Here is a 14,011-nt window from a genome sequence, read left to right on the forward strand (position 1 = left end):
TCCAACTAATTTGAAAAGTCACTCGTATTCGGGTTTTTAAAACCCGACTACAAGTAAATTACAAAATAAGAAGGAAAAGACTTTATGTGTAATCGGGTCTTGAGGACTCGATTGCACATACAACAACTCTTTTAAAACAAACAAGACCCTATTACACATGTAATCTGGTCCTATGGATTTGATTGATGAATACTAAAGCGGGGGGGGGGGTGAATTAGTATACCAAAAAATATTGTACTCAATCTCTTAAATAGTTTAACAGGTAATCGGTGCAACAGATTCACTAATAAACCGGTTAAGATAAATGCAAACCAAATAGCAAACAAAGCATTTACCCACAAAAGCACAATCACCATAACACAAGATATTTGAAGTGGAAACCCAAATGGGAAAAACCATGGTGAGCAGAAACTCACAAGTAACTATTTGCAGAATAAAAACCAGACCGGTTAAGGTCATACAATGTTCTTCACCAGAACAGATCCTGTTAGGAATTTAGATCTCTTTTAGGAGATAAGTCTTGTTAAAGACTACCTTGTTAAAGGATTTCAGTAAGTCCTGTTAAAGACTACCTTGTAAAAGGATTTCAGATCCACAGTTGTGAACCACCTTGTTAAAGGATTTCAGTAAGTCTTGTTAAAGACTACCTTGTAAAAGGATTTCAGATCCACAGTTGTGAACCACCTTGTTAGAGGATTTACAAAGGCTTTGCTGGGCCTATTGGGTTAAGGGTTTCAGATTTGTCAAAGATATTAGTAATCAACAAGTGAATGATCTAGATAATAGCACAGTATGCTTAGTTAGATCCTTGACAGCTCATTGTTAATGCATTTCAGCATTACTTTAGTCTTCAATATCTCCACGCTCTATCTCTTCACATAGACCTAATCTTCTCTTCAATGATCGCACATAACCTTTTCTCTTCTATGTCTCACATATCACACATCTCACATGCAAACCCTAGACATGATGTCCTTATAAAGGAATCTGATTTCATGTCGATCCAATAGGATTAGACTACAAGTTCCTAGGTTTACTGCATCTAGACACATTTGGTAACATGACACAAAATCATCGCCAAAGTGTCGGTGGGTGATAACTCATCACACATTACAGTAATACCGGTTGGTAACTCATCACATAGTAATACCGGTTAATACAATATACCGATTACCGGTTGTCAAAAATGAAGATTGGTAGATCGTAGTGTTTCGATCAAAAGTTAACTACCGCTTGGTTCCTTCGTACCGCTTGAGCTCCTCGAACCGCTTGGGATCCTCGTACCGCTTGGAGTCTTCATACTGCTTGCGGTCTTCATACAATCTGTGACAGTGTTCCGATCAAAAGTTAACTACCACTTGGTTCCTTCGTATCGCTTGAGCTCCTCGAATTGCTTGGGATCCTCATACCGCTTGGAGTCTTCATACCGCTTGCGGTCTTCATACAATCTGTGACCGGTAAACCATTTTCTGCAAAACACCGATAGTCTAAAGACTATACATTCAATAATACACAATACCGGTTGGAGCAATTACCGGTTGAGCATAACTCATACATCAAGAAAGTGTGTGTCCATCAATGACAATCAAAACATCATCACAATGCCAACATTGATTACAAGTGAATAAAGTTCACTTGTAATACTTGCTAAAAGTTTCCGAACTTGTACTATGACTTCAAAACTCGATTTTGAACCAAGAAGAGTAAAATCAAGACTCAAAACAACATAAACTTTACAAGGAAAATCAAAAGAAAGTGCATACTCAAATAGACATTAACCAAGATAGATTTTAACCTAGGAAAAAGTGCATTAGAGATGCAAAAACATGAATTTTAACGAAATATTCAAAGGGAGTCGCCCACATTTTTGTAAACCAAAAATGGGGACAACAACACCAAAACTGGATATTTTGTCCACTCAACAAATTTCTTGTCATCACTCACTCTTTGTTGTTGAGTTGGTCTGTCCACCTTTAGGAATGACATATCCTTCGGCTTGAAGTGAATTGATCCTTTTTGAAGTGTGAGTGGTAATTTTGGGACCCAACAAAAAAGTGACAAAGGTGACCATAAATAATGCCATTGTTATTAAGCAACTTAGTGTGTCCATCTTAATTGGTTGATGGTATTCGTCCCAAAAGATAGGGGTAGGCACATTTTTTATTGAAAAGGGCCTCAATATACTCCTCTAATGATAATTAGTTCCATCCAATATTATTGTACAAAAGCCTTGTGTCATTTCACTCATAAAAATCTACAGACTAAAATAGATAAGAGGTGTGCCTACTGTTATGTACACAAAAAGTAAAGGCCTTCAAAATGATCTTATGAAGATACCAATCCTTCAAAAGAAAGTTGGAACTTTATTGAATAGTGCAATTGGTATAGGATTGGCCTAGTGATCACATATACTTCTCTACATACCGGGTCTACTTAGTTGAATTGTCTCAAATGAGCATTCACACACACCTTGCTGATTAAAATGGTTACAATAAAGAAGAATGAGAAACATGAGAGGACTCAATAGAGCTATTTGATAATTGAAATTGGTCTACACTAATGATGCTTGGGAGTTCTTGACACCCTAGTCATTGGTGCTTGTGCGATAGATCAAATCAAGTGATTGGATGAGCATTGGATTATTGAGAAAACCTAGATTTTAGGATTTGTGAACTATGGAAGAGTGATGGAGAAAATCGAGTGATTTGGATGAGCATGGATTGCTGAGAAAACAAAGATTTTTTGATTTGTTAACTATGGAGGAGTGATGAAGAAAACCAATTGAAAGAAGTATATTGCCAAATAGAATACATGGATTTGGTAGTCTCTGTGAACTATGGAAAAATGATAGAGAAAACCAAAAGAAAGCATTATGTATCCAAATAGAATAAATGTATTTTGTACTCTAAGGGAAAGCCAATTTTGTGATTCAAGGGAAAACTACTCATAATGTTGTGGTTATAACAAAATCCATCTATTGCATGTTTTGTTGAAGTTTGTAAAAAGAAGTGTTTTTAATACATTATGAAGATATTTTGATAGCTGTTAGTTAAAGATTTGTCTTTTCCAATTTATAAATAAATTGACTCTCTTTTGCACAAATACAAAGACAAACTATTAACAAATAGTTAGGTAAACTATTAATTAGTTTTCCTTTGAAATTTGGAAAGGTACAACTCCCTTCATACAATCAAAATTTTGGATTTTTAAATATGTAAACAACTCAAGTGTACTTTTGACTAGAAAGTAGTAATTGTACTAACATTTGTCTATCACCATAGAACAAACGTGAATAACAGAGAATTGAAGAATTATATATGTATCGCTTTAGGATTGCAACTCAATAACACAAAGATTATCACAACATAGAAAAGGATTCCAAACATAAGCACCAAGTTAAAGATTATCACAACATAGAAGAGGATTCCAAACATAAGCACGAACTTAAAGATTGACAACCAATGCATGGACAGAACAATAGATAGACTAAAACACCAACTGATTACTTGACAAAATGGGTAACGCTCATGTGAATACTAACATTTAAAAGAACATCACATTCAAGTTTGTGCAAATTTTCAAATTTACAATAAACGTAAGTAAAATTCAACTTTAATGCACACAGACAGAGAAGCTAAAAAATTCGACAAAATTCAATTGATCTTCAAAATTTTATCGAGTCAGATTCATATGTCATAGCATAAGGGGGACCAAAATTGCTGATTCCTTCCAATGTCCATTTCCAACATATTTAAAACTTACAAAGCGCAACTGTCCATCAATTAGAAGAAACCGACTCTTTTAAAGAATCGTTTAAATACATGATTAAGTTTTTACAAATAAGCATAATAAAACTAAGGCAAAGTAAACAAATGGCATCTTAATGAATGGTTTCATTGTGTGGCGGTTGTATCTCCTGGTTGAGTAGATTGTTGTTGCACTTGCTAGCTCTTGTAATCCTACAGAGCCTTGAGGACACTTGGAATTCTATCCTCATTGGGAATGATCACATTTTTATTTCCTATTGCGTACCTAGGTGTGGACCCGAACCCATATGGACCCGGTTAAGGCATAGGGCCTAAAACCCACGAACTTGGTAACTCAGCTAAAATGTTTATGCTTAATACCTGGATTTTTTTAAAATGGCCCAAAAATGGCTATTTGAAAATTATTTTTGGAAAATTAAAAATTCTAAAATTGGAAAATTTTCAAAATATTCTTAAGATTTCTAAAAAAATTCTTAATAAAACCTTGAGATAACATTCCCCAAATTGATTTTCAATGTAGCCACATTGGCTTTTTGTTGACATATAACAAGAACATTTTATTTAAATTTAAAAGGAGGAAAGGGAGGAGAGAGAAAACTAGGATTTGTTGAAAAATAAAAAAAGAGCTGCAAAACAATATGCTGCCTCATCATTGATTTCTACACTCTATTGTAAGATTTTTATTTTCTCAATATGATGATTCTTGTGCAAATTCTACAATGGAGGTGGGGAATGGTCTTTTATGCCATGTCAAGAACACACATTAACTCGAACTTGCTTAGAAATAGGCTTGGGATTATATTTGTGCAACAAATCACTATAAACAAAAACGAATGCTATAAAATTGTATTCAAATGATAAGAAAACAACATAATTACATTATTAAGCTTCTTAAGTTCATTCAAATTGTATTGGAAAGGATGGATTTAGTGTGGTGGGTTTAAATTTGACTACTCTTCATTTCCAAACATTTTGAACTCATCTTGATGTTACTTCATCTTTAGGGCTGTTTTGGGTTTTGGTTTCCTTGCTACATGTGCTGCTTGAGTATAGGAGGGCAAATAATATAATTTGTAGATTGGTAAGCATGTTTCAGGACATTATGAAGGCTTGTACATATTCAAATTGCTTTTATAGGAACAATGTTTGTGAACTCCAACTTGAATTTTGTCAAGCATACTATTGCTTAGAGATTAGATCACATCTTTCCAATTGATGTCTTGTTCTTTTGCTTCTTACATCCTGTTGGGAAGTGATTCAAGCGAGGATTGTGTGTCAAATTAATGGTACTCTTGTCCTCATATCCAAATCCCAAGTTCACTTAGCGCACACACATTTTTTGATTATGAAAACATTGAGGTTGAGTTTATTTAGATAGAGACAACAATACCCTAGATTTTATTAATTGTTGAATGATGGAGTTGATGATAGAATCATAGGAACCAAGAATCATTTGCATGCAAAACACCTATCACACAAAATGGATCAAGCAAAGATTATATGCTTAATAACAACCTGAGAATTCTGTATTATTGCACACTCAATTGATTGGAGATATAATTATAATGAATGAATGAATCCTTAAAAAAGGATGAATGAAACCCTAGATGCAAAACCCTATAGAAAGATTTAAAGAGAGCTTGACGAGTGTCAACATCATAATGAATGAGACAACATGTGCTAAATAAAGGTCAATCTAATAAAAGGAAAAAGCAACTAAGTATGGCTTAAGTGAAAAAGTAATTAAAGGACCTAATTAATAAATAATGAGATAAATGTCCTAATTACTCCAACATCCCCCCCCTAAGATTAGCCTAGGGATAAGCTAAAGAGCTAATGATGAATGCAAAATGCATGCATGAATGAGTCCCAACAACTAGGCTTGATTAGGTACTCAAGTACAAACCAATGCAACTCTTACAAATGAATAAAATGAGAAAATCCCAGTGGGAGAAAACTCCTTTTTAAAAGAGAAAAATAAATGAAAAAGAAACTACATGTGACAAGTATGAAGGACTCAAGATGTCCCCCAAGTATTGAATCGGTCACATATGTACAATCAAGATTCCCCCCATAAGAGAAAAGAAGAGACGGTGTATCCCCCTCAATGAAGAAGCTGTAATGCTAGATGATTCTTGGCCTTCCTCCCTTTAGGAAGAAACAAATCAAGTGGCTAAGGCACAAGCAACTCCATGAAAGGAGATGGAAGGAATAGTCTCATGATGTGTGCCATGGAAGATTGCTCGGCTGTCCAATTGTTTATATCAAGATATGCCAAATCAGGTGAAGCCAATCCAGACAATTGTGAAGATACTTGATGGACAACCTCTGAAGGCACTTAAAATGGGATGATTGTAATGCTCAAACTGCCATCAAGGAGGAATGGAATACCCTCAATCATGTCCCCAATGTTTGAAGTGTGTGATGTATCAAATAACCCTGCAATATTAGGCAAGAACTCATCCCACTTTGTTAAAATTGGAAGGGAACGATCAACCTACTGAGCTGAACTGTTCTTTGAAGTAGGAGGTGGAGGAGGTGCAACATAAGTCTTAGAAACCACTGTGGATGACTAAAGCACAATAAATTCAAGTGACCAAACCTCTCAGATTTTTAATTCATTCTTGATACTTAAGAGGTAGGGCCAGTCATAGAATTGAATGCTCATGGGAGCAAAATGAGAGAACTTATACAATCAAGATGCATAATGAACACTACCAATCGCAACAAGCTCTCAACTATGCAAGAACTCAATTGTCTTGCTTGTCCCACTATGAGTAATTTGGTAAATGGAAAGGAGATTGGAAGATAATGCAAGAACTCAAAGAACACTATTAAATGTGCCGCCGTCAACCTCAATAGAACCACTCCCATTAACACTCATGTAATTGTCATTACCCATCAAAATCTGCAGAAATGCATGATGCTCAAAAAAAGGGAACATACACTCTAATGATGCTATGTGATGTTAGGCTCCTGAATCAAGAAGCCACATGGAGGATTGATAATGTGTCGATGCAAAGAGAGCAAGGCCCTTCATCTTGTCTTCACCACCTGCTGATGAAGATTCAGAATGTCCAAATCTTGAAGTGGTAGAAAAAGATGTACTAGATGAAGGCGGCTGATATTGTGCTTGTATAGAAGATTAAAAGAGAGCTTGACAAGTGTCAACATTATAATGAATGAAACAACATGTGCTAAATAAAACTCAATCTAATAAAAGGAAAAAGTACCTAAGTTTAGCTTAAGTGAAAAAGTAATTAATGGACTTAATTAATAAATAATTAGATAATTGTCCTAATTACTCTAACACTGCAAAACAGGCTGCAGGCATATATTAATTGCTGGAAAATAGAACATGTTACAGGTAGATTATTATATCTGTTTTATTTACAATCACTTCCCTCTGAATAGAAAAGATCCCTACTTCTAGGCTACAAATATCTAAGTTCCCTGGGCAGTGCCAACTCTCTGACTCTTAGTCTTCTTCCACTTCTTGGCTTGAAAGTGCTGTGATGCTTCCAACTTCAGCAATGATGGTGGCACTAGGGTATTGTTGGGGCACTGAAGTAATAATGATGCATAGTTGCTTCAAATACAATAGCTGGGCCCCACCATAAGTGAAGGGTATACCATTTGTATCACATTGAATCTGATCAATATAGGGATATTTTTAACTTGGTATAAATAAATATGAATTGCCCAATGGTATGCTACAACATCTGTAACTCAGTAGGCTTGACAACGCAGGTTTTATTCTCTAACAGAATTCTCACAGACACAATTATTATAATTCCAATGAGAAGAAAAAATCTTTATAGAGATAATTATTAACAAGATGTTTTATGAAAATTGAATGCCCAATATGTTAAAAGTAAATCAAAAAAGGCACCGAGGCCAATTTTTTGAATTATTATATTGTTGGACAAATAGAACATTATGGGCACCTCACTTACATTATTTGATTTTAAATTTATATGATATTCATTGTTAATAAGTTAAATTATATTTGCCCATGTGCTCTTGAAGTAAGTACCTTTCATTTTGGCTCTGAATATCATGAAAATGATTCTTATAAGATTACTTATGTGCCAGCTGAGAGGATTATTTGTTTCTGCAGGTTATTAACACGAAAGGAAAAAGAAATAGCAATTGTTACACATAGTGGGCTTTTGATACACACTCTGGCCCTCTTCGGAAAAGATTGTCATCCCTTCATTAGAAACGAGATTCACAAACCGTAAGTGGAGAAAGTACAAATGATTGGTCTTTGAGGTGTTTCTGTTAAATCTAGTATATGGTTAACATGAATGTGGAAACAATAAAGTTTTGGCTTTAATGATTTTGCATTCTGAATTCAAGTACTTATTTTAGTCTAATAAGATATCAATTTACTCATTCATGTCACTTGGAAATTTGAAATCATTTTGTACATTGTATGCATGGATTAGAGGTACGTGGATGCACCATTTTGATCAAAATATTGTTTTTTCATAAATCAATCAAATATGTCAAAGAAGATGAAATGTTTTACAATTTGCAAATTCCTTGTCTGGATTGGACATAGTAGCTTGTACATTTCTGTTGTAGGTGTGCACTTTGATGCCACCAACAACCTCAGAAGACAAAAAATAAATTGTGACTAGACAGAAATTGACCTACAACATAAAAGCAAATGGTCTTGATAAACTTCCCTAAATACCTTCATAAATTCCATGCATTTCTTTTGGACTTCATACAGTTGTAAAAGAGCAAATGTGTGACTACATTTAGCTGTAGCAAGAAAGTATGATTGCATGCAGTTATAGAACGAAAGCATATATGTTGTTGACTGACAACATACAATGGTCACCTTTTTTATCAATGGGAGATTGTGTGATTGCAAACAGTTGTGGAATGAGAGTGTAAATTTGTAATGAACAAGTATCTTATTGCATACAACTGTAAAGTGAAACTGGATATCTGTAGAATGAGGATACAACTGTAACTCCTTTTTATCCACGGGCAAGTATGTGACATAATAAAACTATAGAGTGAGAGCATACAACTGTATATGAGAGTGTAAATAATTGAGTGAGATTTTATTGTCATTGATGCAAGGGGTATGGAGCCTCAAAGAATTATGTTCTGTGTCAGGGCCATTGGAAAAACACAATTAGAGGGAGTTAACTAACATAGATGGGGATCAATAAAAATCCAAACAAAAATTAAATGGGTAATTCTAGTTAAAAAGGAGGTGAAATCATATGATTGTGCATGTAGCCTATAACATTTTATAAAACTTGATACTTGATAAAATAATGTGTTTGGATGTGTATATATACCCATCCAATACACATATCCAAAGGAAGCTGACCTAGCACTTATCTAACAAAGGCTGGCATAAATAAGGCACTTAGCCTAAAATTCATTACAAGGCCCTTAATAAGATTATAAACTCGAAAATCCCCCTTAAACTTGATTAAGGAGCTGGATCATTGAGATTGTTGTAGAACACCCCCCTTAAAGAAGACCCTAAATGCTGATCAAAGACTAAAGATGAAGAGATGCTTTAACATAGTGAAGGACATGCATGCTTTCCTCAAGATGACATGATATATCAGATAAATTTGAAACTCTTTTTTAATATAGTTGCCTCCTTGATCTGAATGAAGACTCTTGATCCATGGGTCATGTTGATTCTCAAAGCGTGCTTTGAGTTCCTTAAACCTGAGGAAGGCTTCATCCTTGTGCTTGATGCATAAGATCCATTGAATGCTGAAAAAACTCATCAATGAAAGCAATGGAGTGTTTGGACCCACCTAAAGATGGCTTCTAAATAGGTCCACAATGCTAGTATTAATGAGCTCTAAAGGAGACATGAAAAGTAGCTTTTTAAAAAGAACTCTCAATGATGGTTTCCTAGTGATTATCAACTCATAGAGAACCTGTCGAACCCATGAGCGCTTGAAAATTGCAGAGGGAGCTGAGTTGGAACTTGCAGTGAGTATTCAATAAGTATGAGTTTACAACTCAGCCCATGATATGCAATGTGTCTTGCACATCTTAGATGTGAAAATGCAGATTTTTTTTTGTTTTTGTTTTTAAGCCCTCAATACTTTCATTTATCACTCACACAACCCCTTGAGCTTTTCTTGCGATGATTTAGGTGATTGTGGAAGCAAGATTTTAGAGATTTTTTAACATTTTTTCAGGTATATTTCTTTTTCTTAACTACTTTTCAAATTTTTACAATTTTTTTAAATTTTTTTAACATTTTCACATCGTTTCGAGCCTTCAAAAATGTTTGTTATAAGTACATTTTTTACATGTATTCAAATTAACTTATGTTAGCTAGGTTTCTACATTTTTGGAACTAGTCTTTTTAAATTTTTCAATGCTAGGTTATGCATTTTTTAATTCTAGGGTTTGCTGCAAGAAAATTTCTGTTTTTTGAATGTTTTCAATGCTAGGATTTTTACTTTGTATCAAATGGTGGTAGGAAGTGAAAGTGGAAGTTGAAGTTTATATTTTTGCCCCGATGCAAACTCTAGATTGTCAATAGGAAGAAGAACCTCGACTTCAAACATTGAAGAAGTCCATTAGGTAGAGAGGACAACCACAAAGGTATAGTCCACTTGATTTTAGATGCATTTTCTCTTTGAATACTAACATTGATGGGCTTGGAATTGTGAGAGGGGCAATGAAAATGAATTATCACAAATCCTAGATTACCCTAGGTTTGTTAATCAGATTTATATGCTTTGATTATGCCCTAGATTGTAATCAGATTTGTGGCAAAATAAGTTAACATTCAGTAAAATCAGAAATAAAGTAAGTAACCAGTAGACAAACACACATACCCTGGGAAAACCTCCAGGGAGGAAAAACCCAACATTAAAGACCCACAGGTCAGATTATATATTCTCCTCTTAAAATCACAAGTACAATACTTAGCTTCTCTGTCAGATCTGATCCTTTTGCATAGCAGATCTGCACTTCTAAGTTCTCCAAGTCTGTACCAAAAACAGCCTATGTCCTCTTGGACAATTTCGCACAAGTCTGAATAATTTCGCTTTCCTCCTTGTGTATTCGCACCTTATTAAGCAGAGCTAATTCACTATTCTTGCAGAATGAATGAGTGAGTTTGACTTGCAAAATGTCTTCTATTTATACCAAAGTTCCCAGACTCGGACTCGGCTCGGACTCGGCAAGGCCGATTCGACTCGTGACTCGGCTATGACTTGGCGACGACTCGGCTATGACTCGGCAAAATAAAAAACCCTTGAAATTTAGAGATTTTTAACGATTTAAAACTTGTTTCATGCACCCATTATTGAATAAAGCTTAAAGACACTATAACATCATCAAATAGAAGCTAATTTGATCACATACATAAACATACATCCATCACATGCGTAGAAATGTAAATTGTAGTTGAAGGAAATAGAAAACATAGATATATAGAGTTATAAATGTTGTCAAATGTATATAAAATCCATGACATCAAATGTTCCCAAACATATATATAGATGTAAACAAAAACAAGTCTATGGCTCAGGCTCTAGCTCATCCTCAGCCTCAGAGTAGCCTGTCTGCCTCCTACAAATGCGTCTAAGGTAGGTCCTGGATGACTGAGAAGCCATAGTCTTTGCTCGTGAGGTGCCTGTGCTGGATCGTGCTCTATCCTCCTCCTCTGCCATAGCCACAGCCTTAGCCTCTCTGTCTGCCTGGTCAACCCACTCATGGTCCTCCTCAGTGAAGACGAGATCGGTAGACTCAGTGATCCACTCAGACTCTGGATCGATCTCCACTAAAGTGATCGGAGAGGAGTCAGTGTCCAAAATCTGTCTGGTCCTAAGACGGAGGTTGTAATGAACAAAAACAAGATCATTCAACCTCTCCACAGACAATCTATTACGCCTCTTCGAGTGGATGTGCTCGAACATGGACCAATTGCGCTCACATCCAGAAGTGCTGCATGGCTGGCTCAAAATACGGATGGCAATTTTTTGAAGGTTTGGGGTTGAGGGCCCAAACATTTGCCACCATCTATCTGAAATAACGAAAAAGAAAAAGAAATCAAACTCATTTCCAACTTTAAGGCTAGATTATAAAATCAAAAATTAAAATGCATAAGCCACAAACTTAAGAATCTTAAGTTTACATATATTTCTACTTGGCTACAATTGTGTTCGAGCCTCTATGCACATGCTGCTTGAGAAGATTGCCCCTTCTCGATTATTATATTTATCCAGCTGGAGCGTTGTACTTGAGGCTGTGCCATCAGTACACAACTTTTGAACCACTGTATACAGGCCACTAAGAACCTCCTCATCTGCCTTGAAGTCATCACGGAATCGAAATGCCGGATTGAGGTAATAGGCTGCTGCATGGATGGGCCTGTGAAGTTGGTTCTGCCATCTCCTATCAATAATCTCCCAAATGGGGCCATATTTATCCTCATCTCCTGCATATATGGACCTAATGGCCTCCTTGGCCCTATCCATACCCTCATATATATAGCCCATAGAGGGCTTCTCCCCATCAACAACTCGTAGGAGAACTACGAGGGGCTCAGTGACCTACACATAATGTTAAACAAAAACAATTAAGTCACAAATTAAATTAAAAAAAAAGAAAAATTGCAAAGTTAAATTGTTAATAAATTAAAATTAAATTACTAAATAGTAGATACTAAATGTTAAATTGTAATAAATTTACCTGCACGGTTTCTCCACAGGGGGTCCAAAAACCTGGCTCATCAAAAATGCAATTTACCACATCTATCCCTGCAGTGGTCGTAGCATAGGATGAGGAAGTCCACTCCTCACCAACAAACATACGCCTCAAAGCCGCCTTTGATTTTATCAAGGATTTCAGTGTGAGGAAGTTTGAGGCAAACCTCGTGATACCAGGACGAGCCAACTCCTTTTGCCCCGTGTATTGCCTCATAATGCTAAGGACCAATGCATGATTGTAGATAAACTTGCTGATATTTTTGGCCCTTTCAACTATTGATTTCACCCATTCAAGCTTACCAATATCCTCCAACATGAGGTCAAGGCAATGGGCCGCACAAGGAGACCAAAAATTTTTCGGGTGCCTCTCCATCAAAAGTTTACCTGCAGCAATTTTAAGTTAAATAGAAATTTTGATGTGTTAAGAAAATTTTAAATAATCATAGATGCCTCTCCATCAAGACTTGAAAAGTTCAAAATTTACCTGCAGCAACATAACTTGCTGCATTATCTGTCACCACCTGCACCACATTTTCTTCCCCCATCTCTTGTATGACTTCCTCAATAGCCTCACATAAGTATGTGGCATTTTTCACATGTGAGGAAGCATCAATAGATTTCAAGAACATGGTGGATCCTGAAAATAGAGTTTCAACTTTCAACAAATCAAAATTTAATTTATTCAATGCATTTAGGGAAGTACAAATTAGAATGAATCATGATCAATCACCTCCGCAGGAAACAAGAAAATTTAGGAGTGTTCTATTCCTCCTATCCGTCCAACCATCTGTCATGATGGTGCAACCCTTTTGGCTCCAAGACTGTCGGTGGTCCTCTAGCTCAACTTTCATATCCTCAACCATTTGTAACAAGAGGGGGCCACTTAACTCAGCATCGGTAGGGGCTTTAAACCCCGCACCACAAATGGTTATGGAATCTACCATGCCTTGCCAATAAGGAGACCTGTCACAAATAGATTATGATTAGACAAAGTAGAGTTCAACTTCAAACTATAAATTTACTTTTAAACTTAAAGCAATCAAATCAAAAAGAATTACCTGGCTGCAATAAATGGAATGTTGCAAAAGTACCAAAACTTGCAAATTTGTTTTCTTGCAGCATCATGAACCTCCTTGTTCCAACCCATGCCCTCAAGCGAGGGTTGTGCCCCAGGAGTACTACGCGGCACAAAATAACTATCCAACCTGGATTTCTGAACTCTAGGGCCAAAGGTAATAGTGCCACAGGAGGAGTAGAAGTAGAAGCACTAGCACTAGCAGAAGCACTAGCACTAGCAGAAGCACTAGGGTGAAAGGGAGGCATGGAAGAACCCTCTCCAACACAGCCTACGGATGTGGATGCGGATGTGGATGCGGATGTGGGTGCATGGGAGCCAATAGCACTTAACTCTTCCAATTGCCTCTTCTTAGTTAACTTCTCTTGTTCATGTGTTTCTAATTGGACATAACAGAAACGTTTTGCCTCAGGAGTTTGTAATTTGCATACCTCAATATCATGGCCAGG

The 14,011-nt window shown here is 36.1% G+C and overlaps 2 protein-coding genes across 6 annotated transcripts in view; one reads left to right on the plus strand and one right to left on the minus strand.

Moving 5' to 3' along the window:
* Nucleotides 1-14,011, plus strand: part of LOC131074809 (phosphoglycerate mutase-like protein 1) — a 50,434-nt gene that overhangs the window by 29,915 nt on the left and 6,508 nt on the right. For all 4 annotated transcript variants that reach the window (XM_058011498.2, XM_058011497.2, XM_058011495.2 and 1 more), the window contains one exon: nucleotides 7,888-8,007. In XM_058011498.2, coding sequence (XP_057867481.2) covers nucleotides 7,888-8,007 — 120 coding nt within the window. The remainder of the gene's footprint in view (nucleotides 1-7,887; nucleotides 8,008-14,011) is intronic.
* On the minus strand, nucleotides 11,930-13,692 carry LOC131074810 (uncharacterized). Of its 2 annotated transcripts, XM_059207208.1 has the most exons (4): nucleotides 13,546-13,692; nucleotides 13,218-13,450; nucleotides 12,471-13,124; nucleotides 11,930-12,331 (listed from the first exon to the last, which is right to left on the minus strand). In XM_059207208.1, exons 3-4 carry the CDS (start codon nucleotides 12,858-12,860, stop codon nucleotides 11,930-11,932), a joined length of 792 nt encoding a protein of 263 aa, XP_059063191.1. In that variant the 5' UTR covers nucleotides 12,861-13,124; nucleotides 13,218-13,450; nucleotides 13,546-13,692. The 2 variants fall into 2 exon arrangements, with proteins under 2 accessions (XP_059063191.1, XP_059063192.1); XM_059207209.1 differs by having other exon boundaries at nucleotides 13,218-13,692.

This window comes from Cryptomeria japonica, chromosome 6 (assembly GCF_030272615.1).
Source record: "Cryptomeria japonica chromosome 6, Sugi_1.0, whole genome shotgun sequence".
Lineage (NCBI taxonomy): Eukaryota > Viridiplantae > Streptophyta > Pinopsida > Cupressales > Cupressaceae > Cryptomeria > Cryptomeria japonica.